Source organism: Polyodon spathula, chromosome 20, assembly GCF_017654505.1.
Source record: "Polyodon spathula isolate WHYD16114869_AA chromosome 20, ASM1765450v1, whole genome shotgun sequence".
NCBI lineage: Eukaryota > Metazoa > Chordata > Actinopteri > Acipenseriformes > Polyodontidae > Polyodon > Polyodon spathula.
The window spans coordinates 13,909,026-13,935,540 of record NC_054553.1 but is presented as its reverse complement, the minus strand read 5'-3'; the positions used below and the strand labels follow the sequence as shown (position 1 = coordinate 13,935,540).

The following is a 26,515-nucleotide window of genomic DNA, read 5'->3' as shown; positions in this document are numbered from 1 at the left end:
TGTCAGCTTCAACAACATTACTGGGGAGCTGATTTCAGACCCTCACAATTCTCTGTGTAAAAAAGTGTCTCCTATTTTCTGTTCTGAATGCCCCTTTTTCTAAACTCCATTTGTGACCCCTGGTCCTTGTTTCTTTTTTCAGGCTGAAAAAGTCCCTTGGGTCGACACTGTCAATACCTTTTAGAATTTTGAATGCTTGAATTAGGTCGCCACGTAGTCTTCTTTGTTCAAGACTGAACAGATTCAATTCTTTTAGCCTGTCTGCATATGACGTGCCTTTTAAGCCCGGAATAATTCTGGTTGTCCTTGTGACATTTTCCTAAGAGTGATTTTTTCCTTTGAGACCTTCACCATGCAATACTATGGCTGAAGTGGAAACCCTAGTTTGCAACCAGTTCACTTTGAATATCTCTGGCAGTCAATCTCATATTGTTATTAACCTTCCTCACAATTCTCCTGTTTGTTCTTGGTGAAAGAACCTTCTTTCATCCAGACCAAGGGAGTGTTGTGATGAGTCTTGTACTTCTTGATAATAGAAACAATAGTGAAATTTGGATACTCAAATACTTGGAAATCTTCTTGTGTCCTTCTACAGCTTTATGACAATAAATAATTTTCTGCCTAAGGTCTTCTGATAGCTCTTTTACTTTTTACCACATTGACTTACTGTTAACAGCAATCATCCTATGGCTAACCCTTTTATACTGTAAGAATGGTCACCTATAATCCAGCATTAGGTTCTGCATTATCTTGAAATTTCCTTGTGGATAATACTGTCATAGCAGTAAATGGTATGAATACTTTTGAATTGGCATTTCTTGAGTTTTGCAAAAAAAAAAATGCTGAAATAAATAATTGTATACATCTATTTCTTGTAACTTTTTTCCTCATCCACAAAAGCAAAACTTTTGCTACAACAGATTTTTCCTGAAATTCTTTTGTGTTCAAAAAATGCCATGAAATTATAAATTTCCATTGCGGTATGTAAACCTTTGAGTACAACTGTATATATATGACACACGCACGGCTTTTATAACACACGTTGTTAATCTCGGGTTTGTGTGTGCTGGATCAAGCTTTAAATTAATAGCGGTGGATGACTTCATGTCGTGGGTATTTCCAGTAGCCTAAATAACATGTTTTGTGACCTGTTTGTTTTTATCTAACTCTTTAATGTAAAAGAATAAGCAGCGGTAACTTTTCAATTTTTGCAGTAATTCTTCTATATTATTCTGTTGCTGTATCTCCCGGTCATTAGTTTTTTCTTCATACTGAGAGCTCTGGTTTGAAATGCACAGTTGTGTTGAGGTGTCTTGTTACTGACAGGCTTGTTCATTGAGGCAGCACTGACATTTTCAAATTGTTATGGAATAAAAATAAATAAAGAAAAGTGGTTGTAACACAATACTAGATGGTGTCCATTATATAAAAAAACAAACCCTATTTGCACAATAGTATATTCTGTTTAAAATACGTTACTGATAACCTGTTTTCTATTGAAATAGTTTCCTTCACTATTTTGCCTGTCACTTCAAATAAAACTCTATAAGCTGCTGTAGCCTCTTGTTGGTACATAGTTTAACTTGAATTGTCATGAAGTAATCTAACCATGTGACCTGCTGCACACAAAGTCATTGAGTTTGAGTTTGGTCATGTCCACACACACACACACACACACACACACACACACACACATACACACAGTGCCTAAGAGATTGCTTTGATGTGCCTCTCTCCCCATGTATGTTTTGGTCATGTCACACACGCAGTGTCTAAGAGATTGCATTGATTGTCTCCCTACAGCTTCCCTTTGAGATGGAGGTCTACTATATCCAGCACATCATGCTGTATGTTGTGACAGTCTACCTGCTCAGCAAAGGAGGTCAGTTGAAGGCTTTTGAGGGACCAGCCGCTGCCTTCTATTTTAAGCAATTTTACTTTTACATTTCTTTGTTTTTCATTAAAGTAGCAGTAATTTAGCATTACAGTAAATGGTGCACTTAACTGATATTTAATTCAGTATATTTAAAGAACATGAGTTTGCACAGTATTCAGAGTGACATGTAAAAATGTATTAAGATACAATAGAATTTAAAGAATGAAACCACTGCCTGGGGGTGGGTGGCATTTTGAAGATTAAATATATTTTACATGTCAAATATTTGCATTTCTATTTTAAGATATTAATCCTGAATTGTTCTTTGGAAATGTGTTTGTTTATTAATTTGAGAAAGGGTTTGGTGTCTGTCAGGGATTACGACCCTGGTTTAGAGTGAAATATTGGTGGTGAGGTGCTGCCATCGTGTGGTAAAATGAATTGTTGATGACTGTGGAAACTAACCCATTGTAAGTGTGACAGACGGACGGACAGACAGACAGACACCTCCAGTATATTCACAGAGTCTGATATTCTCAGTAATTTAAGATAAATAATAAAATGACAATTGGGTCAGCAGTTTTTCAGATATATGGAAAAATGGGAAGTGTAACATACATGACTTCCTCCACTTCATTCCCAGCAGGGATACTAAGAAACTAAGGAAGGCACTAGCTGGAAAGTTTCTCTTTAATCAAAACTCAACACTGCTACGTCATGGAAGACAGGGTGAGCTGCACTTCAGGCTGCAGTGCCCCAGTCAGGTTGGGAAAGTGTACTGCATCCTTCCATGCAAGGATAGCGGATAATTAAGGAAGAGGGATAGCATTTTTGTTTTATGTACTGACCTTGGTGTACAGCAGCTCCTATGTATGCCTCCAGTTCTGCTTGTGGATCGGGGTTTCGTCCCATGTTGTTGTTGTCGGAGCTGCATGCCAATACCAGACAGGCCGACTAATCTGATGAACAGGAGCAATGACAAAAACTTGATCCGAAGTGTCAGATCACTAGATGGCGCTGTTCTTGCTTCTGTAGAGCCATTAGGCTTCTCTCGCCCGCATTATATGTATCTGAATATAGGGTGCTGCATAGTTAAGTGTACTGAACGAAGCTATATAATCATTAGCATGTCTGTATAAAATGATAAATGTGAGTAGGGACACTCCCTGCTCAAGAAAAACACGTGTAAATGCACGTTTGTTTAATAATTGTGTTCTGTTATTGTTAAGTATAACCTGCTCCTGGTTCTCATTGTAAATTAGAACCAGGTGCAGGGTTTAAAAGAAAGACAGCCAGTCTGTTCAAGGCTGCTGTGTGTGAAGAAGCCCGTCTGTGTGAGTGTGTACAGCTCTATGAAAGGTCGTCATAAAAGTGTATATTTCGTGTTCTGTAAGGTGTCTGTCTGGTAAACGGCTTAGCTGTCCAGCTGTAGTTAGGTTTCAGTGTGTGTCAGTTATTGCTCCCGAGAGCTAGTTTTTTGTTTATTATTTAAAAATAGCGTGACAGCGCTTTTAACCCTCAACGTCTGCCTGAATCAGTATTTTAAAAAGGCAAAACCAACCTGAGCCACACAGGTTTACATTTGGTGGCAGTGATACAGACCCAGCACAGATTAAAGTAGTAAATAAAAATATAAAAATAAAAGAATGGAAACCTGGCAAGAATTAATCGACACGTTAAATAAGGACACCGCTGCTCAAGAGGAGCAAACGAAGATGAAGAGGCAGACGTGAGCTGGGGTCGGCCCCGTTGAAGATACAGGAGCAGGAGCCAACTTAACTGGAGCTACTGCTCCAAAAGTGAGAGCAAGCGAGAGAAGCATCGCTGTCTCCTGAGCCAGAGGGGAAGGAGCAATTGCTGTCTACGGTGAACTGGCTGCAGTCAAGAAGGAGGAGCAACACACCTCCATCACAGCCTGTCTGTGGAAAATCTAAAACTTTAGGACTTTTTAAAGGAGGGAAGTGGCCTTGTAATGGCCGGTATGTTGCACACAAGGGGAAGGATGTGTGAGCAGGGAGGCGGTGAATTCCTCCCTGCTCAAGAAAAACATGTGCAAATGCATGTTTGTTTAATAATTGTATTCTGTTATTGTTAAGTATAACCTGCTCCTGGTTCTCATTGTAAATTAGAACCAGGTGCAGGGTTTAAAAGAAAGACAGCTGTCTGTACGGGGCTGCTGTGTGTGAAGAAGCCCGTTTGTGCGCATGTACAGCGGTATGAAAGGTAGATGTCAAAAGTGGATATTTCATGTTCGTAAGCTGTGTGTGTTTTGTTTGTCCGGTAAACAGCTTAGCTGTCCAGCTGTAGTTAGGTTCCAGTGTGTGTCAGTTAATTTTTAATTTTTTGTTTAGTTTAATTAAGTTTGTTTTTAAAAATAGCACGACAGCGCTAACGCTCAACCTCATCCTTCCTGGATCAGTATTTTAAAAGGGTAAAACGAACCTGAGCCACAAGGCTTGTTTACATAAGACATTATTTCTCCAGTTTAGTGATTAGCTATCAATCATAACAGCATTTAATATAATTTAGAAACATATACTGCCATTGGATAACTTCTTGTACATATTTCTTAGAAATGAATGGTCTATGAAATGGACATTATAATTGAATTGGATGTTTGCCACTGTTGCACTATAAATAACTTTTCATTTATAAAAATGTCTTGTTTTTACATGTATTTGTTTTTATTTTGTTTGATAATTCACTGTACATAAAAATGAAAGGTGGATATAAAAAAGGAAATATTCTACAATTTAGCATTTACTGTTTTTCCGGTAAGTAGAAATATTTAGGAACATTTGTTGCATAATACTGTGAGGAAAAAAATCCAGCCCTAACTAGTGATTCCCTGCAGCAGGAAGACAGGGACACAGTGATGCAGCATGTGCGCACACTTCACATGCTTCCATACATCTGGAAAACCTCTTCTCTGTTTGGGATGAAACTTGTTGTTAACATTATTTAGCATTGATTTATTGGGAGTATTAGATTCTGGGGTATATGGGGGTGCCTGTCTGTTTTTATATTTGTCCATCTCTATGGACACACATATGAAAACCCCACATATTAAATCATGATGTGACTTGGTTTTAACATTATTTGCGAGACTTATTGGGAGTATCAGATTGTGGGGTGCCTGTCTGTACATCACAGTTCCATTTGTACATGCATCTTGAAAACACTAGACATTCTGTAAATGAGTCCCTTTTAATATACTGTACCTCAATACTGCTGGAACACCTCATTTGCTTTATTAATGACTCCCAGGTCTTAAGTACCACTTGTCAGTAAAATGTTAATTTCCATGTCTTGTTCAACACTATCTTGTTGATTTGCCATCCCAGTTTTGGGCTCTAAATCTGAAAGTCTTCTCAGGGGGATGACATACTTGTACTAGTGCAGTGAAAAGGTCTACTTGATTTTCATCTTTGAATGTGACTTTTGTATTCTGCTTCTATTCCCACTCACAGTATTCAACATACGAGAAATGTAAAAATAATTGGAAGATCCTCATAAAACATTTTCTGTAAACGTTTAGAAAAATACTGTGTGGGTTTTCAGAGTTTGCTGTATAAATATTTAATCCTTCCCAGGCTTCATGCAGTTTCACATGTGTTATTTACATACAACCTGTGCTTTGACCAGAGGGCATGAGACCACTCGCCCTCTCTGCTTAACAACAAAGCCGTCGCTATAAAGAGACAGCGGGAGCCGGGGAGGCTTCAGCTATTTGTTTTTTATTTCGCCCCATAGCAGTGTTTGAAACCGATATTTAAATGAAAGGAGAGACAATGCAGTTCATGACACATTTTATTATTGGCCTTTCTGTGGGAGATAGTAATTCCTGAATGTTGTGGAAGCAGAGTGCTGGAGTCGGGCTTGGCAGCGCAGGAGGCTGATTCGCTACATGCAGGCAGAATGCCTTTCCTCTCCTGCAGGCTTCATACTTCCAGAAGCAGACATGGAAATGGTTGTGTTTGTTTCTCTACCTTCTCCCAGAACTGCAATAGCCAGTAACAGGATGAGCCAACACCACAGGCCATGCTTTCTGGGAGGGACGACCAGCTCTTTCGGACAGCTCTGGACTGTATTGGGAAGCTTAATTTAAAAAAAAGGAAAGCATGTCCACTATGTTTACTTTAATTATTGATTGACAAAGCAGTTTTCAGTTTTAACTCAAATCACTGGGGCAAGATGTTGTTGTGGTTGTTTTTCGAAAGTGTTTGGTGTTAGCAGTGGTATTGAAGTCTGTTTCCTCTGCAGGTGTGTACACAGTAGAGCCTCTAGGGGATTTCTGGTGGGCTCTGCTTTCCTCTGGACTCCTGTTCTTCTATCACTTCACTTTCCTGCAGACCCTGGGACTGGTAAGAGGAACAGAAGGACTGACACTGTCCACCCTGGGACAAAATACACGCATGCATGTTTTTGATTTATGTGTTTTAGCAGCTATTCTATTAATTCTTAACTCTGTTTCCGTAGTATTGCAATTGGGGTAAAACTTTATATAATATAACGGTAACGTAGATTCCCTTGAATTGTAAGTTAATTGGTTACAGTAGGAATGTTCAATTTAAACGCTTGGAGATATCTGCATGTAAATTCAATTAGTACAATATTCATATAGTTTAAGGAATATTTTTAGTATTCAATATTTTGTCTACATTGCTTGCTAAGTGGAATACGTATGGAAGACCTGTATATATTGAAATAGAGTGCCTATAGAAAGTCTACACCCCCTTTCAAAATGTTCACCTTTTGTTGCCTTATAGCCTGGAATTGAAAGGCATAAAATAGTTTTTATTTTTTTTTAATTTATCTACACATCCTGTCCCACAACTTCCAAGTGAAAAAAATACTCTAGAAATTTGTAGAAAATTAATTAAAAAATAAAAACTGAAATAGCTTGGTTGGATGTCCACCCCTTTGTAATAGCAATCCTAAATTAGCTCAAGTTTAACCAATTGCCTTCAAAATCACACACCAAGTTAAGTGGCCAAAACCTGTGTTAAATTGTAGTGAGTCACATGATTTCATGATAAATTCAGCAGTTCCTGTAGGTTCCCTCTGCTGGGTAGTGCATTTCAAATCAAAGACTCAACCATGTGCACCAAGGTGCTTTCAAAAGACCTCCGGGACAAACTTGTTGAAAGGCACAGATCAGAGGATGGGTATAAAAAAATATCGAAGGCCTTGAATATCAAGAGGCCAATGGCAACTTTGCAAGAGCTACATGCTTTTATGGCCAAGACTGGTCAGTGTTCATGTGACAACAACATCCCAAGCACTCCCCAAATCTGGCCTGTATGGTAGGGTGGCAAGAAGGAAGCCATTACTCAAGAAAGCCCACCTTGAATCCCATTTTGAAGTATGCAAAAAAACCACTCGGGAGATTCTGTAGCCATGTGGCAAAAAGTTTTGTGGTCTAACGAAACTGAAATTGAACTTTTTGAAAGGCACAGATCAGAGGATGGGTATAAAAAAATATCAAAGGCCTTGAATATCCCTTGGAGTATCGTCAAGATGATTAAAGATTGCTTGAAGATTGCTGTCCATCAACACTCCCCAAGGAACTTGACAGAGCTTGAACAGTTTTGTAAAGAAGAATGGTCAAATATTGCCAAATCTAGATGTGCAAAGTTGATAAAGACCTATCCCAACAGACTCAGCTGTAAGTGCTTCCACCAAGTATTAACTCAGGGGGGTGGAGACTTATCCAGTTATGATCTTTTAGTTTTGTATTTTTAATATCCTTTTTTTCTCAATAAAAACTTTTTTCCCTTAGCAGTGTGGAGTATGGTGTGTAGATAAGTGGAAAAAAAATTCCTCATTTAAATACTTGAAACTCTGAGGCACTGACACAACAAAATGTGAAAAAAGTTCAAGGGGGTGTAGACTTTCTATAGGCACTGTATATACTGAAGTAGTGGTTTATATATTTTATTATGATGTCCATATATTTTTCACATGAAAGCAGCAAAACAGGCAAGCAACTGCAGATCAATTGACTGCAAATTTCAACCTGGGGCGAGAGCAGCCAGTTTCATCAAAAACGGTCCACCGAGAACTCCACAGAGCGGGATACCATAGTCGGGTTGCAGTGCACAAACCGCTCATTACACCTTGCAATGCAAGTTTGCGAGTCCAGTGGTGCAAAGAGCACAGGCAGTGGACTACCGAACAGTGGAGAAATGTGATATGGTCAGTTGAATCATTCTTCACCGTGCTCTCGACAAATGGATGAGTGCACATGTGGTGCCAAAATAAACAACTCTACAGCCCTGAGTGCTTGGTTCCAACAGTGAAGGGTTCAGGTGTTTCTGTAATGTTGTGGGGCGCATTTTCCTGGCATGGTTTGGGTGCACTCATTCCCTTAGAAGGCAAGGTCTATGCTAATCGCTACTTAACTTAAAGAGAGATCATCTTCACCCCATGTTGCAGCATTTTTTCCTGCCTGGGTCGGGGGGGGGGGGGGGGGGGGGGGTGTGTGTCTTTCAGGATGATGGTGCCCCCATCCACAGAGCATGTGTGGTCGCCCAATGGTTTGATGAGCATGACATTGATGTTATCCATATGTCATGTCCTTCTCAGTCTGAACCTAAGTTGAGCATTTATGGGATATTCTGGAACGACGCCAAAGACAGCGTTTTCCACCTCCATCAACCAGGCATGAGATGGTTAACGTTCTCGTGGAAGAATGGTGCCGCATCCCTCCTGCAGAATTCCAGAGGCTAGTAGACTCTATGCCACGGCGCATACAGGCCGTACTGGCCGCACGTGGTGGCCAAATGCCCTATTAAGTGACTTTACATTAATGTTTCCATTTTTTTGTCCACTACCTGTATGTGTAATATTAAATATATAGACAGAAATGCATTTTCTCGATTTTAAAATGTCAATGTCTGAGACATGGATTTGTGAATAAGACACTTGGTTAACGTTTTAAAGTGAATGATTAAACAGCCCTAGTGGGACGCCTCTTGTCCAGTCCTATTGGTAATCCCTATTCCTCCTCTTCCTTTTGAGGTGACCCAAGTGAATCTGAACAACATGCTGTGCCCGGCCGTCTCAGACCCCTTCTACGGGCCCTGGTACCGGGTGTGGGCCACAGGACATCAGACCGCCCTGACGCTGCTCCACGGGAAGATCCTGACAGGGCTGTTCCACTGCTCCGTGCCCTCCTACCAGTACCTTCTAGACTCGGTCAGACTGAGGACTAAGAAAATCCACTGAGCCTTGGCTGGCTTCCACACTTTCATTTAGAAAAGAAACAACAAACCATTTCACTACCAAATATTGCTTTACAGATTTAGGGTATTTTTTATTTAAATTAATTTATTTCACGGTCTGGAAACTTAAAGCATCACTGCCTAAATTTTTGGGGGTATGCAGTTTGCTCTTGGTAGTGAAAGGTGTATTGGTTTTTTTAATGTGCTTTAGAATGACTTGCAGCAGTTCACTTTTTTAAGGGAAGTCATTCTTGCTGTTCAGAATGCTCTGTGCGGTTTTGTTTTGTTAAGCTGTGAAATGGGCCAACGCTCCATCACGGGGTCCAGTAGCCTCAATTGTTGTTTTAAATGTTTTTCGGGGTTTTTTTGCTACTTAGTTTTCGTGAAAAAGACAAGGGGCATAGTTATTTTTCAGCTCTGTAGAGACAGTGCATTAAACATGACATGGATGACAATCCTTCGCCAGTTTGAGCAGATTTTCACCAATTTTTGTTGGGTCCTGCATCAGGGATTTGCAGTCTGATCCAAAGCCAGAACTTCAAGCACCTCCCTGTATCTACTGCAGTTTTGTTGGGAAGCAAAAATGTCAGATTTAAGGGACAGTGAAGAAGGCACAGTACAGCAAATCCAGAATCAACAAGCGCTACCTTTTAAATTGGTTATTCCGTAAGGCAGTTGATAAACTAGGGTGCTTTTCTTCTAAAGATAAATATATTAAAAACAAAATGCAAGGGGATGAGTTCAGTTGTAGGTCTATTCAATCTGTGCTTTGAACCCTGGTCCTTGAGTACCCACTAACTACAGCTTTTTGTACCAAATATTTGTTTTAAACATGCATTGCTTTCCAGTGCCCAGAAGACAGCACTGACAGACAGCCTCAGGCCCTAAACTGTGTGTAGCTGCAGGGATTCCTCTACAGCCTGTTCATTACCATTTGCAATAAAAATATATAAATAAATACATTTAAAAAAAAACAGAATCCTCATAATCGCATAATAATCAATCAAACAGAACCAGAAAGGTTAATATTTGTATAAAACTGAGACTGTAGCAGAACAGTCGAAACCTGTACAGGAGGGTAGGAGGGTATGGTGACGATTGGTGTAAAATGTAGCGTGACAGAAGGATGAAACATAAACCTGGAGCGTTGATTGTACTTGACCAATACTGAAAACCACTGTATTTAATCTACAGTGCCGTGAAAAAGAATTTGGTTAGATCTTTTTATGGGTTGTAGTAGTATATAGAGGGAATCTGAGAGAAAAAATGACTCCAAAGTTTGGTGCTTCTTTCATTTGTTTGGTGTGCAAGGTAATCAAACATGCAATCTCCAGGTGTGAAAAAGTTATTACCTTCCCTAGTTAACTCAACCCAATTAAAGGGATAATTAGGGTCAGCTATTTGAATGCTTTGGTTAACAATCAGGCCTAATTTGGGCCAGCCCTGCCCAATATAAATCTGACTGACTTTGGCTCTTACCATCAGAGTGAAGTTGTCAGCATATAGGTTCTAGAGGCACATCATGCCACCATCAAAAGAAATTCCTGAAGACCTCTGGAAAAAAGTTGTTGATGCCTATCAGTCTGGAAAGAGTTACAAAGCAGTTTCTAAGGCTCTGGGGCTCCACCAAACCATGGTCAGAGCCATATTGTCCAAATGGAGAAAGTTTGGGACAGTAGTGAATCTTCCCAGGAGTGGACGTCCTGCCAAAATCTGTCCAAGAGCAAGGCGTAAAATCGTCCAGGTAGTCACAAAGAACCCTAGAACAACATCCAGGGATCTGCAGGCCTCTTGCCTCGGCTAAGGTCAGTGTTCATGACTCGACCATCAGAAAGATACTAGGCAAAAAATGGGATTCATGGCAGAGTAGCAAGGCGGAAACCGCTGCTCACTAAGAAGAACATGAATGCTCGTCTCAAGTTTGCCAAAAAGCACCTGGATGATCCTCAAGAGTTCTGGAACAATGTTCTATGGACAGATGAGTCAAAAGTGGAACTTTTTGGCCAACATGGGTCCTGTTATGTCAGGCGAAAACCAAATGCTGCATTCCACATTAAGAACCTCATACCAACGGTCAAGCATGGTGGTGGTAGTGATTTGGGGATGCTTTGCTGCATCGGGACCTCGACAACTTGGCATCATTGAAGGAACCATGAATTCTGCTCTGTATCAGAGAATTCTACAGGAGAATGTCAGGCCATCCGTCCATGAGCTGAAGCAAGTCTACATCAGAATGGTTGAAGAACAAGAAATTTTAAATTTTTTCGAATGGCCTAGTCAAAGTCCAGACCTAAACCCTATTGAGATGTTGTGGCAGGACCTGAAAAAAGCAGTTTATGCTTGAAAACTCTCAATGTCACTGAATTGAAGCAGTTCTGCATGAAGGAGTGGGCCAAAATTCCTCCATGGCAATGTGAGAGACTGATCAATGACTACAGGAAGCGTTTGGTTGCAGTTATTGCTGCTAAAGGTGGTGTTACCAGTTGTTGATTCTAAGGGGGCGATTACTTTTTCACACAGGGGCATTGGGTGTTGCATAACTTTCTTTAATAAATAAATGAAGTATCAAAATTTTGTGTTAATTGTTCACTTGGGGTCCCTTTTATCCAATATTAGATTTTGGTTGAAGATCTGATAACATTCAGTGTCAAAAATATGCACAAATGCAGAAAATCAGATGGGGCAAATACTTTTTCACGGTACTGTATTTCTCCTCTGACAGAGGTCCTGTGAGATCTGTCAAAGGGAACCCTTAACAGGGGCTGGAATGTGTTCAAACATTTTTTTTTTTTTTTTGTATTTAGGAAGCTAATTACCACAAAGGGAATCTCTCTGTACAGTACTGTATGCCTTTAATTCACATTTCAAGAAACCATTTTGTAGTAACAAGATCTATTTTAACTCTCAAATGAACTGAATCCATTGAGTTTTTATGGTTAATATTTCAGTTAAATCTATCGACTGTATCTTTTAATGCTTTAGTCCACCTCAATACAGATGTGAGCTCTCGTTCAAACGGATCGAGCCATTTGTGGAATTGAAAAATCTGCAGTTTTACACAATGAAATACGATGGAGAGATGACCCACAAGAAGACAGTATCAGAGGCTCTGAACCCTAACCCAAGGGCTGTATGATGCTTCACAGGTGATTGCAGAAAACAGATTATCCTTCTCAAGGTATTAAAGAAACCTGTCAACTGGATGCATCTCATACTTGCAGAGATTTAGAATATATTTAAATGTAGGTCCTTACATCATTCAACTACATGTCTGCTATGCGTGTAAAACATGCCATATGTAGTACACCTTTGTGTGCCTAATTGCCCCTCTGTTGTGTAATACATCAAGTCTGATCCTCAATGTTGCAAATCAGTGTCAGTCCAACAGGAGAGCACAAACTACAGGCATGACTGGTAGCTGCTACTGAGGTGTAAAGTGGTGATTCTAAAGTTTGGGCTTTTTTTTCCTATCTTCAGAATTAAGAGGCAGTAATTGAATAATCTTCACAGGGAATCCGTACCCTCGTGGTGGACCTGCACTTGACAGCCTTTCTATTTGTAAAGCCCATGGAAAGTTTGAGGAAATGTAACAGAACTACAAGAGTCCCCAGGACCGAGTGCTGAGGGTTAAGGGACGATGTCATTTGTAAAATGGAAGAGCTGATGTTTCCCACTGTGACTGTTAAAATGTAAAGTAATATTTTAGGTATTTAAATGTTATATTGACCTGTCTTGGTTGTGAAATAGTATGTCTGTTTACTGTGTACCTTTTGACTGGAGTTTCAAATGAATATTTATATGTGTGTTTGAAAGCCATGTTTTTTTTGTTTTTTTTTTATCATTAGAATGTTGGATGTTGACAATGATAGTTTCTGTAGAATATTGAAGTGTTATGTTCCAGGCCAGCAATTTTTACATTGATTGTCAAAACGGTATAATCCAAACCTGATACTTCACAAATTCTGTTTCCTGTCTCTTGCCCATAACACAACCGAACTGACTGCCACAGATCAGACTGCTTTACTTATTACTTTAATAAAAATGAATATCCAAGATAACTGCCCTTTACTAGTGGAAGAATATTTTCTATGGAAGTTTCACCTGCAATGGAACTACCACATTTTCAGACGTGAACTTGTCCATTACTACTCAATATTTTTTCATGTGTACCTAATCATATGTATGCCCTCTTAAACAATTTTGCTCTTTAAGGTTGTTTTATTTTACTTTGCATCCATTTTTTGGTGAACAATCTTCAACTTCAGTCTTCAATTAAAAGAAGATATAAAGGTGGCACCCACATTTAAAAAAATGGATGCAAAATGGAAAAATGTCCTTAAAATTAGCAGAACTACAAGAATGGGTAGACATCGGCTTCTACACACATAAAAAAAGTGCGGCAATAAAGAAGTTAATTTCTGTAACTACATTCTATGGATAGATGAAGCAAATTGTACAGTAAATTGCAGAGAAATATTAGCTGTGGTGCCCCCAATCAAATTCACTTTACACACAATAGCACCTTGCTTTCTGTTTATTGCTAAACTGAAAGTATGTCCCGTCACATGCAATAAACTTTTACCTACTTTACTCCAAAAGGGAGTAATATCATATACGATTTAGAAAATCAGGTTTAAACATTCACTCTGTAGCTTTAAAATGTTACAAGTTTTGAAGAGTTAAAAAAATTAGAAATGTCACTATCTTCTTACGATTTGTTACTGAGGCAGAACCAAGACCAACGTGTTGTTTCAGTTTAGTACTTGATGTGTAAATGCTCAATTACTTTTTTTTATTTTTTTATGTCTGAAGACTTCATTGTTTTTCTCTTTGATAAAAAGACTCCTGTCAATCTGAAACTGCTCTAGTGGGTCCTTGTCTAAATATGCTGTATTTTTAATCCATGCAAAATAAGAACATAAGAAAGTTTACAAGCAAGAGGAGGCCATTAGGCCCATCTTGCTCGTTTGGTTGTTAGTAGCTTATTGATCCCAGAATCTCATCAAGCAGCTTTTTGAAGGATCCCAGGGTGTCAGCTTCAACAACATTACTGGGGAGTTGATTCCAGACCCTCATAATTGTGTAAAAAAGTGCCTATTTTCTGTTCTGAATGCCCCTTTGTCTAATCTCCATTTGTGAGCCCTGGTCCTTGTTTCTTTTTTCAGGTCAAAAAAGTCCCTTGGGTTGACATTGTCAACCTTTTAGAATTTTGAATGCTTGAATTAGGTCGCCGTATAGTCTTCTTTGTTCAAGACTGAACAGATTCAATTCTTTTAGCCTGTCTGCATATGACATGCCTTTTAAGCCCGGAATACTTCTGGTCGCTCTTCTTTGCACTCTTTCTAGAGCAGCAATATCTTTTTTATTGCGAGGTGACCAGAACTGCACACAATATTCAAGATGAGGTCTTACAAGTGCATTGTACAGTTTTAACATTACTTCCCTTGATTTAAATTCAACACTTTTCACAATGTATCCGAGCATCTTGTTAGCCTTTTTTATAGCTTCCTCACATTGTCTAGATGAAGACATTTCTGAGTCAACAAAAATTCCTAGGTCTTTTTCATAGATTCCTTCTCCAATTTCAGTATCTCCCATATGATATTTATAATGTACATTTTTATTTCCTGCATGCAGTACCTTACACTTTTCTCTATTAAATGTCATTTGCCATGTGTCTGCCCAGTTCTGAATCTTGTCTAGATCATTTTGAATGACCTTTGCTGCTGCAACAGTGTTTGCCACTCCTCCTACTTTTGTGTTGTCTGCAAATTTAACAAGTTTGCTTACTATACCAGAATCTAAATCATTAATGTAGATTAGGAATAGCAGAGGACCTAATACTGATCCCTGTGGTACACCACTGGTTACCACACTCCATTCTGAGGTTTTTCCTCTAATAAGTACTTTCTACTCCCTAATCCATGTACATGCGTTTCCTTGAATCCCAACTGCGTTCAGTTTGAGAATTAATCTTTTGTGCGGGACTTTGTCAAAAGCTTTCTGGAAATCTAAATAAACCATGTCATATGCTTTGCAATTATCCATTATCGATGTTGCATCCTCAAAAAAATCAAGCAAGTTAGTTAGGCACGATCTCCCTTTCCTAAAACCATGTTGACTGTCTCCCAGGACCCTGTTACCATATAGGTAATTTTCCATTTTGGATCTTATTATAGTTTCCATAAGTTTGCATATAATAGAAGTCAGGCTTATTGGTCTGTAGTTACCTGGTTCAGTTTTGTTTCCCTTTTTGTGGATCGGTATTACGTTTGCAATTTTCCAGTCTGTCGGTACAACTCGTGTCAAGAGACTTGCAACAACACAGAACAATACAAGTAATCCAGACACAACTCAGTTTTTGAATGTTTTTATTGGATAAATGATTAAATGGTAACACTAGTGTTTTAACACTACAATATAAAATTGCCACAACCTTCTCAAAGACCCACGATAACCTGCCTAGATATAGTTATTTATTTTTTGCCTTTTAATTTTTTTTGGAGCCTTACTATAATATTAAATGCTCACTTAGAGAGTTTTTCACACTAACAGCAACTCAATGTGGAAGGAAAAGGAAGGAGGATCTCGTTCAAATCGAAGGGCACTTTCTTCCAGGTCTACTTTCAAGTTTCTATGAAGTAAAACAAGTGAGGGCCAGAAACTACACCAGGCAGCCCTTAGCCCAGAATATCACCACATCTCTGTTGGCAACAGAGTCAAACTCATTCTCTTGGAACATGTAAAAACACTTTGAAAAAAACAAAACATCCAAAATATTTTGAAAAAAAAACTACTTTGAGATACAAAAACAGTTATATATTTTTTTTTTCGTTTTTTACAAAAAGTTCCAAACAAGTTTATTGTAGCATTGTATTATTATTTTGTATAATTCTATCAGTGCGATTGTATACCAGTGCAGCTACTGGGTCCAGGGTAAAATAAGAGGCTTTTTCTTAAATGACAATCAAAATAAGTATCAACATATCTTCATATATAAAGTATCACTGCTGGTCTTTAGGAAGGAAAAAAAGTAAGAACAAACACATAAAGAAACCCATAAATCTAATAGGCACACTATGGGGTTTTCTTATATTAAAAAAAAAAAAAAACAACAAAAAAAAAAACCATTACCAGTTTTTAAAATGTCTGATGTCATTTCATAGGACATTCAGACTTTGAAATGAAACTTGATTGAATTAAGTTTCCTAGCAAAAAAACTGTTAGAAATTGTACTATATTAAAAAAAAAAAAAAAAAAAAAACAAAAAAAAAAGTGAAGTGCTTCTCCTGCATGTGTTTTACAAGGACAGGAAGGCAGGCTTTCCGAGCAGCATTTGGACATGGCTGGAGGCCTCTTTGGTTTGATTGAACACACAAAGGTAATGTAGCCTACATGCTCCAGACAAACTTAAAAGGAGGAAACAAAAACAAAACCTTTGTGGCTTTGATTACAGCCCACAAAAAATGAATATGGTCAATCATTACTAGTCCTATGCATTTCTATAGACATTGCATTAGCGAAGGAAAGTGGCAGGGAATAAAAGAGAACAATGTCATTGGAGACCGACGTACAGCACAGTTGTACACAAGCCTGTAGGTTTAAGACGACGGCCACCCGCAGACATTATGAAGTTTAAATATCTTACTTTGTCTCTTATCTCAAGACATGAACCTGGTTACATTCTCTAAATGTTATGCATTGCACATTTCAAAGCCAATTTAAGTAACTTAATTTAATGTTATTAAAACAATTTTTTTTTTTTTTAAATAGTAAAAGTAGCCTCGCCAGTTCTGAAGAAGCTGAACAGGGAGCTTCCAAGTCTGAAACGCAAAAGAAATTATTTTACACAGCACAGAACGACACTACAGGTATACTGATGAAGTATAGTGTGCATGGTGAATTTAATAACAAATATAGAAATCACTGCCTCGATTAATCAAATCAAATGTTTGGGTGTTCTGGATTCACTTTATGTGCACAGCAGAATGTCTGAAACAGGCCAGACTGACACTTGTACTTGAATTATACATAAAAGAAATCCCTAGCAAACACTTATATATCGCACTAACAGAGTATCCTATAACAAGATGTATGTAAACAGTATGTGCTGTACAGCAATTTGCTTTATATATATATAAAATAGCGCATCTTAGAAGTGAATGCTCCAGGTCTTGTTTTGAGAGCAGATAGACAAGGGTACCCCACCTAGACAAAACCTGCAAGATCTCCGTTTCATAGTCACCGCTTGTCACAGTTAAAAGTACAATAATTAAATTTGCTCCTCATCGCCGCAATCTACAATATAGACTATTAAAACCTGCCTCCCCCCCCCCAGGCAATGGAGGGCATTAACTGTTCATCCTGGTCCTTTCAAACCTGCAGGATTAGTTTATCATTGTTACACTGGTAAAAAAAAAAAAAAAAAAAAAAAAAAAAATCTGTAAAACAGATCTGCATATATCAAGGGTTATAGTATGATATGATTGAGTCCACATGACCAGTCATGAGACCCCCTCCCCAACACTAGGTCCATTAGCACCATAGAAATTGTATTTATTTATTTAATAATCTCTAGCAGTAGGATGAGCATGCCGAAGCAAAAACAATGGGTTGAATGTTTATAGATTTTTTTTTTTTTTTTTTTTTTTTAAGGAATCTAGTAGACTTGGTTTTGCAGCAGACAATGTTTAGTTTGTACTTATTTTCAATAGGGACCAGAAGCAACATGGAGGTGTGGATGCTCCATCCTCACTGCGTTTACAATTACTCAGATTCTTGGATTGCATTGCTTGGAGTTACTGTCATTTCTACAAATTCAAAACTAGCGAGAGCATCCAACCACTGTTTTTTTTCTGGTCCCACTATTATTTATTAATATTAAGGCAACACAACTGAAGCTTTTTTTGGACTATTAGATTGCTGTGGATGGAATACCAAAAGCCCTTAACAGTTAAAGTTGCTTCCTTACAGTAGCTAGAGGTGAGCAAGTCATCTTAACTTGATTAACTATAAAACACACTCAAATAAGCAAGGTCAAATCTGTACCAGATCCCTGGTCATTGCTCTCTTCTCTCACCAATCACATGGACAATTCTTATGTCCACTCATTTTACCAGTGACATTGATCTCATATAGATTTGATCAACTGAAGAAAAATTACCAATAAATAGATATAGCCAATAGTGGTTTTACTAAACTTGGGCTTTGAAATTCGAGCCTGCAGTGAGATCTAAAATGTGCACGGACTCCACCCTATGCAGCGTGACATCCAGCACGGACAGCAAGGGCTTACAATTCAAAGTGTGGCAGAGTGGCTTTAACATGGCTTACTCATCTAACTTCTTCACAAACTACATCGTGTCTCTTTGATTTCACAGACTAGCCTATTTCCGAACGTTGCTGACTGTTACAAGCACTTCATTTTTCTGGAGTGATTATATTTTGCTTACATGCCCAAGCAGCAAAAATGACTCCCCTTTAGAAACATGACAAACCACATCTAAAAACCTGCAGCATGCTAACACCACCCAATACACACTGGTTCACAACCATATTTTCTCACTGGCACTGTTACTAGACGACAACACACTTTTAAAAACCAATGTATTTCTCTGAGGAATATCAGATTTCTGTAGTGTGGAAATGGAATACAGTTGAGACTGGTAACACCAATGCGAATAAGTGCCAAATTAACAGTGTATTTTAGTTTTTATAAGAAACCCTTACGAAATTTGATGATTACAGGGTCCATATTTCTTAACAGTGGTCCGGAACTGTTGCTGGAATCCTGAAATCCCAAGTTAAAAGCCTTGAAATTCCTGAGACATCTGCAGCATTATAGTACGTATGGCACTAGAGTGCAACACAGCTGCAGCATCCCGGCTCCAAAACATTACAACTACCATCTTCCTTAAATATAAAACAGACAGATACAGATGCATGCATTATAAGTACGGCTTTTAGTACATTTGCTCTTGGCATATATAATTTTTAGATTTTAGTTTTTTTTCAGCCTTCAATTAACTGGTTTTCACCACCATAAAATATCTACCAGGTTATGCAGCTATTACATGATCTGTTAAAAGAATTAAGAAATAAATCAAAGTCAACGGGGCACCAGATTCTAATGGCTACTCCTGCCTCTCAATTCAGATGCAATTCATCTCACCTGTCTTTAGAGATTAGCCTTACTATCAGTCTCCTAAATGTAGTATGAGCTATCTCCTACTTTCAGTCCACCAAAAAAAAAAAAAGGTTATCTTAATAAATGTACCGAGAGCAGATATTCATTCCAAAACAGATTTTGTAACAAATAACCCGTGGACAACAAATTGGTACAATTTCGATTCATGTGACAAACTGGGCAATACACATTTTGATATAAAAATCTAATTACACTTATATTGTACTGGCTAATTTGTTTAAGTTAAAAGTTTTCAACAAGCACAGAGTGTAATTAATGCCTGGGGGGAAATAATTTTGGATAAAATGAAAAAAAAAAAAAAATCAGCAATCTAATTTACCTGGTAATTGTCTGTTCCGATTTGTTCAGATTTGCAACTGTTTCACAATATTATATCAGCAATCATGATTGTAGACCCTAGAACTAGCTTACCCCAAGCTGGTTTTCCCAGACTGTTCCCACCTGCAGCACACAAGCTAAAATACGCAGACAACAAAAAACCAACATCTCACAAACAGCACACTCGTCATTACATTGCTGGATGAAAAAATTAACTACTCTATACTGCAAACGCATGCAAAAGTAAATGGACATGGCCCTGCTAATTACATTGTACATAATGAGGTCAGATCGGGGCAAGATTCTGTCAAGTCAAAAATAAAATAACCCCTAATTAACACGTACTACAAAGCCTAAACACACAAACTAAAAGTAACCCATTATCAACTCAAGTCTTCCTTCCATCCACAGACACAATAATAACCTGATTAGGATTATGATATTAAAGAAATTTGCAAATGTTTAAAGAAAAAGAGAGGGATATATATGCTGCAAAAACTCAGCAACTTATAACACAAAATAAAAAGGAAAAATGGGTGTTTATCATAATTTGATATGATGGAGTTGCCACCCGTTGCCATGCCGAGGTCGTGCGACCAACGCCATGGCAACGGAAACTATCATCATAAAATGGTACAATAGTAGAGATAGCTAGACCAGGAAGGGGTGGGCTCTCCTGGGAAGAGGTCCAGTGACTGGTCATGTGGCTCGCTGTCAGGAATAATGGTTGTATGGGGGGAGAGGGTGCCCAATGCCGTTCTGGTAGTGATGGTGCTGCTGACGAAGGCTGATGTAATCCGTGTAGTTCATAGTCACCTTTTCACTACGATACCTGGGAGGAGGGGAAAGGAAAACACAACTTCAGAAAAAACAAAAATACAGTTCTGCCTTAAAATGCGCCTATAATAAGCCTGACACAGCATTAAAAAAAATCTAAGGAGTCCCCAGTGGGTTACTTAGTAAAGGCATTTGGTGAGGAGTATGCTGGTTTGATCCAGCTTACACAGCTCTGCTGATCTTGACCTGGGGTCCTACAGGGAGCATTGGTCTTTGCACTCCCATATGCTGGGGCTTATTTCTTTCACCACGCCACAGACTTGCCAGACAACTGACCTCCAGGCTTCAGTTGCTGGGCAAACTTTGCTGCTTCGGTTTGCTGGGTGAAAAAAAGGCAATTGGCTCGATAGTGGGACCTGAGGACACACATTGCTCTTCAGCCATCCCTGTGCTGCTATGAGTTACAGCAGCGGATGACATTCAAAATTGAGGTTTATCCATATTGTTTACTGCAGAGCTCAACTTAACACAGTGAAAGCCATTTCTACCACAGCCCTGGGTTCTTCATACAGTACATTGTAAAGTGAGCATTAAGTACCTAAGATTTAGTGTCAAGGAAGGTTACACACACACACACACACACACACACACACACACACTGCATGGAGCACTGCATGTTACAGTTCATAAGAACTAGGTACCCACCATGAAAAATACCTGGGTAGCCCAATCTTTTTCGGGCAACGAAAAAAAAAAAACACATATTAACGTTTTAAGTGCATGATACATATTTAAATACTACATAGTACACATACATTTAGTCCCTTCAGATCTGTGGACTTGTGTAACCTTTTTCAGTACTGGAAACATCGAAAAAAATAAAAACATTTAAATAGTTATTATATTGGCCATATTCCGCTGTTGTCGTTAACCTGGCTTATGTTCAGTTTTAAAACGAACAGTAGTACAGCACCGCTATTACGTTATGGATGGTCACAACAGCTACTATAAATTTAGCCAGTCAGGCTTTGACAACAGTCGCAATAGACATATGCATCTGTTTGGTTGTAACAATAAAGTGCCGTTCTTGATCACTAAATTGTGTCTTGTGAATACATAATAATGGCATCCAAGCAAAGCATTGGGTGGACATTCTTCACCAAGCAGGAGAAAATGGAATTTGCAAACTCTGACAAGGAAATATTTCATTCAAAGGAGGAAGCACACTTACTTAATGTGCTCCACATTATTTTATTTATTTGCTTATTTATTTGATCTTTTTGGAAAGAAACTATATCGGCGCAGTAACTGTAGATAAAGCATTCAGTGTTGGAACGGTTATTATTAATGCCACAGAGTTATCACCGACACAAACCAACAGGATGTTATGTTGTTTTGTTTCCGATTTAGTTCCTGAAATGAATAGTCACCACAGTTATTATTGATGTATACTTTCAGCTTGCTGTGTGTTAATGTTTTCTGTAAAACATTGATATCCAGTCAGTTAAGAAAAGGCTTAATGCAAAAGCTTGTTTTAACATTGTCTTTATTACACCAGCCAGAGACCTCCACTTACAACAGTATTGCACGTTTTCCACATTTTCTTTAAATTCTCAAATTAATAAATCGAAACATGAATAGTAGAGAGACCTGGGTAGCGTCGGGTAATATAACACCCGATGGCTGCCTGCGATTTCGGGTACCCGTGCCAATCTCTAGTTCATAATAAGTCCAATGTCTTTCTGCACAGAAATCACTTGACTTTTGTTTCTGTGCATTTAAAACAGATTTATATTCTCTCGATTTGCAACATGTCTAAATGCTGTTGTTATGTATACTGTGACTGCCACGATAGGCATGGTCTCACATGATGGGTGAAAGACTGAAAGCTTTCTGAATTAAAAGCCATACCGAGGGGTCGGACAGCACAATTACATTTAAACTGATAATGAATGGGTGCAACAAACAACCCAGCTTATTGTCAACTGTCGCACGTTTTTCCATGAGTGAACCATAGCACTATACCATACTGCCTCTGATACTCGACTGTAAATTGATGGCACAATTACCAGACCAAATCAAGAACCTGTGGGTTTGACTGATAAGGACTGTGCATCATCAAGTGTATTCCACGTAATAGATGTGTACGCCTCTCCAGCGGTCAGGGTAATTTAAGATGCTTTTGAAATTAAATTCCTGAAAATTCCCCATTTAAGAAGTGAACCATCTAAAAAATAATAATAAAAAAAAATACATTATTAAATCACTCTAATCAACAGTTCCCTGAAATCAGCTGTGTGACAGGGCGTGGCTATAAATCACGATCAGTGATTAACACAGTATTAATTAAATGGACTTGATCTGAAGTCCAACATCAACAGGAATCTGAAACAGAGCCAAAAGCACTTAACATCTTATTCCTTATGGGTTTAGATTTAGAGATGGCCTGCTTGAACAACTTCGATTCAGTTGATATGGGGGAAACAACAATGGGTATCGCAGACGAGTGTAATTCGGTTTATATAAAAATAACAAATTCTAAAAAAAAATGTGAATAGATAACTGCCTCTCTGCCCTAAAATCTTAAGTGTTTCTAAATACCAGCAAAACCTTTATGAAATAAATGTTCTCTGTCATTGGGTGGTGTTTTTCTGTATCTATAAATAGGAACACATTGTCCCAGTGTCTAGTGTTTGTTTTGCCTAAAGCAGGCTACACATACACAATTCCACTGCACATGACCAGTGGGGAGTAGAGAGGCCCCAAAATCTTCATATTTTTATTAAGCTCAGCTCTATCACTTTGCATTAAGGGAGACTGGCATATTTTTAAACCCTTTTCATAAAAGCTTATTTGTGCAAGTGTCTGGACTGTGGAACCCTGGGCATGATACAGTTCTGAACACCATTAACATGCAGCACACAGATAAGCACTGCAAGCTGAAGCATAGCAAAAACGATTCCAATCCACAGATTACTTGGCATAATTCAGGAACACCTTTTAAAAACAGCTTGGCTGGAGGAGTCTCAAGACACTCTCCTGTTACTATATTTTGCTTGCTTACTGTATGTGAGAGCATGATAGCTACTCTTTTTTTTTTTTTTTTTTGTTCCCAAAAATATTATTTAAGCTAGGTTAGTCAATGAGCATCTTGGCTAATAGTTCTCCTACCTGGTCAATTTAATGGTCTTCCTGAAGTCATTTGTGATGGGAGCTTTGTAACCGCCTTTTCGCAATAAGGAATCTATGGTCTGAATGTGGTCCCAGCCTAGGAAATAAGCAAACACACACACACATAACCTTTACTATTGTAAAAGCACAACCAGAAAACCAATGAACCACCCCAATCACACAGACGTAGACTTTGATAATGCTAGACTGGGGTCTATTGGAATTTACCAACCCCGCCATCCTTTGTTTTGATTCTATAAGCACCAAAAAAAATCTGTCTAACACACACACAGACACCACTGACCTTGCTCCTTTGCAACCTCTGGCAGGTAGGTGGCAGTGCGCTTTGATCCTTTCTCATTGAAAAATTCTATCCTAATGCCATGTACACCCACCTGGAAATAAAAAGTGGAAACCAAACTAAAATGCACAGGTTACATATACAAAACAACCCCTGAAAAAACAAAAATACATAGAAAAACTGCATATTGAAAACAGAAGTTTCTTGTGCAAAATCATCCATCTCCTTGCAACAGCCTGAGAGAGACAAGTAATGCCAGAATACTACCGGAATTTGCATGCACATACAAAATATAATGCAGTACGACTATTGGCATGCACACAAAATATAATGCAGTACGACTATTAGCATGCACACAATATAATGCAGTACTACCATTTTTTGGATATAGCAACTTGGTAAACCGTGAAATGAACAATCAAATACTGCAAAGTTACTGTTAAAAAACATTGCAGTATTACTGTAGTTTTTTTTTGTATTTTTTTTTTTTTTTTAGGGCAGAATGTTTTGCTTTTCATTAGGAGTGAAACTTCCTGCTCAGTTGACACGCAGAATTGTATTTCTGTTTATGCCCTTACTATGCAACCTTAATATGAAAAGTTGTACATGATTTGAAATTTGAGACTGCAATAGTTGAACAGTGCACATAGTCTTTAGAGACAGTTACTGATACCAGTCTGTCTGCCCGGCCTGGGAATTATTTTCCAATCTTGTGCCCTGTAAAGGATTTAGTTTGAAGCATTTCTTACTAACCCTTACGAGCACCATAAGAGAGAGGCTTACAAACTAGGGCAGACACCTTATCAGTTCTCCAACTCATCAGCATATTTAGTGGTAATACAATTAGCGAAAGAAGCAGACTAATACCTACTTTATTTAATAAAATTAAAAATGGAAAAGATGCAGCAATAGCAGAGGACTTATGCAAAGTACTGGCCATTTTAACTTCCTGGGCTTGATGTAAGTTCTATTCAGATCATTAGGTTATTATCATAACCCTGGTTCCCTGAAATCCAATGTTTAGAGTACATTACAGATCAATAAGTGCTTATATATCAGTCATACAGTTTATAATCTTTCAATTGTATAAAATCAAAAAATTCTAAAGATTACTGCTCAAATAAACTGCCTGCCTAATGTCTGGAAGTCGGCCTATGCTACTCCTCTCAAAAGCCGGAAATCCATCTGACATTAACAATTATAATCCAATTTCCAATTTATCAGTTTTGGCAAACATTTTGGAATCTATGGTCAGTAATCAACTGAAATGCTACTTGGATGCAAACAATATACAATCTGGTGGTCAGGTCATAGTACTGTGACTGCAGTATTGAAAGTTAAGGGATGACTCTAGATAAAACACATTTATCTCTGTTTATCTCTTTCCAAGGCCTTTGATACAGCTGATCATGCATTACTCAACAAAATATCATGTGCTGGTATTGGATTGCAAGCAGCTGGATGGTTTCAAAATGACCTTACTAATAGATCACAGATTGTCAAACACACAGAGACGATGTCAAATCCTGTTTTGTTAAATAAGGGTGTTCATCAAGGATCTATTCTCAGTCTGTTATTTTTTATCCTATATATTAATAACATTGGTGATAACATTAAACACTGTAAGTGCCATCTTTATGCAGATGATACTATTATATACTCATGTAATCCCTCCCCTTCCCTGGCAATCAATAATTTGCAGGCTGACTTTGATCCTGAAAGGAACTTATGTCCCAGTTTCAGCTTTCATGCAGAAGGCAGCAGGTTTTCCCTCAAGGACTTCTCTGTACTTTGCTCCATTCATTTTCCCTTCTATCCTGACAAGTGCCCCAATCTCTGCCAATGAGAAACATCCCAGTAGGGATGGTGTTCTTTGGGTGATGCGCTGTGTTGGGTTTGAGCCAAACACAATGCTTTGCATTTAGGCCAAAAAGTTCCATTTTAGTTTCGTCAGACCACAAAACTTTTTGCCACATGGCTACACAATCTCCTTAGTGTTTCTTGCATACTTCAAAATGGGATTCAAGGTGGGCTTTCTTGAGTAATGGCTTCCTTCTTGCCACCCTACCATACAGGCCAAATTTGTGTAGTGCTTGGGATATTGTTGTCACATTGACCAGTCTTGGCCATAAAAGCCTGTACATCTTGCAAAGTTGCCATTTGCCTCTTGGTAGCCTCTCTGATCAGTCTCTTCCTTGCTCGGTCATCCAGTTTGGAGGGGCAGCCTGATCTAGGCAGGGTCTTGGTAGTGCCATACACCTTCTACTTCTTAATAAATTATCTTGACCGTGCTCCAATGGATATTCAAGGCCTTTGATATTTTTTTTATACCCATCCGCTGATCTGTGCCTTTCAACAACTTTGTCCCAGAGTTCTTTTGAAAGCACCTTGGTGCTCATGGTTGAGTCTTTGCTTTGAAATGCACTACAAAGCAGAGGGAACATACAGGAACTGCTCAACTTATCCTGATATCATGTGAATCACTACAATTTAACACAGGTGGAGGCCACTTAATTTGGTGTGTGATTTTGAAGGCGATTGGTTACACCTGAGCTAATTTAGGATTGCTATTACATGGGGGTGGACACTTATCCAACCAAGCTATTTCATTTTTATTTTTAATTTTCTACAAATTTCTA

General features: G+C 38.5%; 2 protein-coding genes across 2 annotated transcripts in view; one reads left to right on the top strand and one right to left on the bottom strand.

Annotated features, from left to right (window-relative positions):
• Window positions 1–10,401, top strand: part of LOC121295926 (transmembrane protein 164-like) — a 44,611-nt gene extending 34,210 nt beyond the window's left edge. The window contains exons 4-6 of the mRNA XM_041221053.1: window positions 1,804–1,882; window positions 6,140–6,240; window positions 8,900–10,401. Of these exons, the coding sequence (XP_041076987.1) occupies window positions 1,804–1,882; window positions 6,140–6,240; window positions 8,900–9,106 (387 nt within the window). The 3' untranslated portion in view covers window positions 9,107–10,401. The remainder of the gene's footprint in view (window positions 1–1,803; window positions 1,883–6,139; window positions 6,241–8,899) is intronic.
• Window positions 10,402–15,456: 5,055 nt separating this feature from the next.
• LOC121295441 (AMME syndrome candidate gene 1 protein-like) overlaps window positions 15,457–26,515 on the bottom strand; it is a 92,587-nt gene continuing 81,528 nt past the window's right edge. The window contains exons 4-6 of the mRNA XM_041220050.1: window positions 23,880–23,970; window positions 23,576–23,672; window positions 15,457–20,459 (exon numbers count right to left, since the gene is read on the bottom strand). Of these exons, the coding sequence (XP_041075984.1) occupies window positions 20,342–20,459; window positions 23,576–23,672; window positions 23,880–23,970 (306 nt within the window). The 3' untranslated portion in view covers window positions 15,457–20,341. The remainder of the gene's footprint in view (window positions 20,460–23,575; window positions 23,673–23,879; window positions 23,971–26,515) is intronic.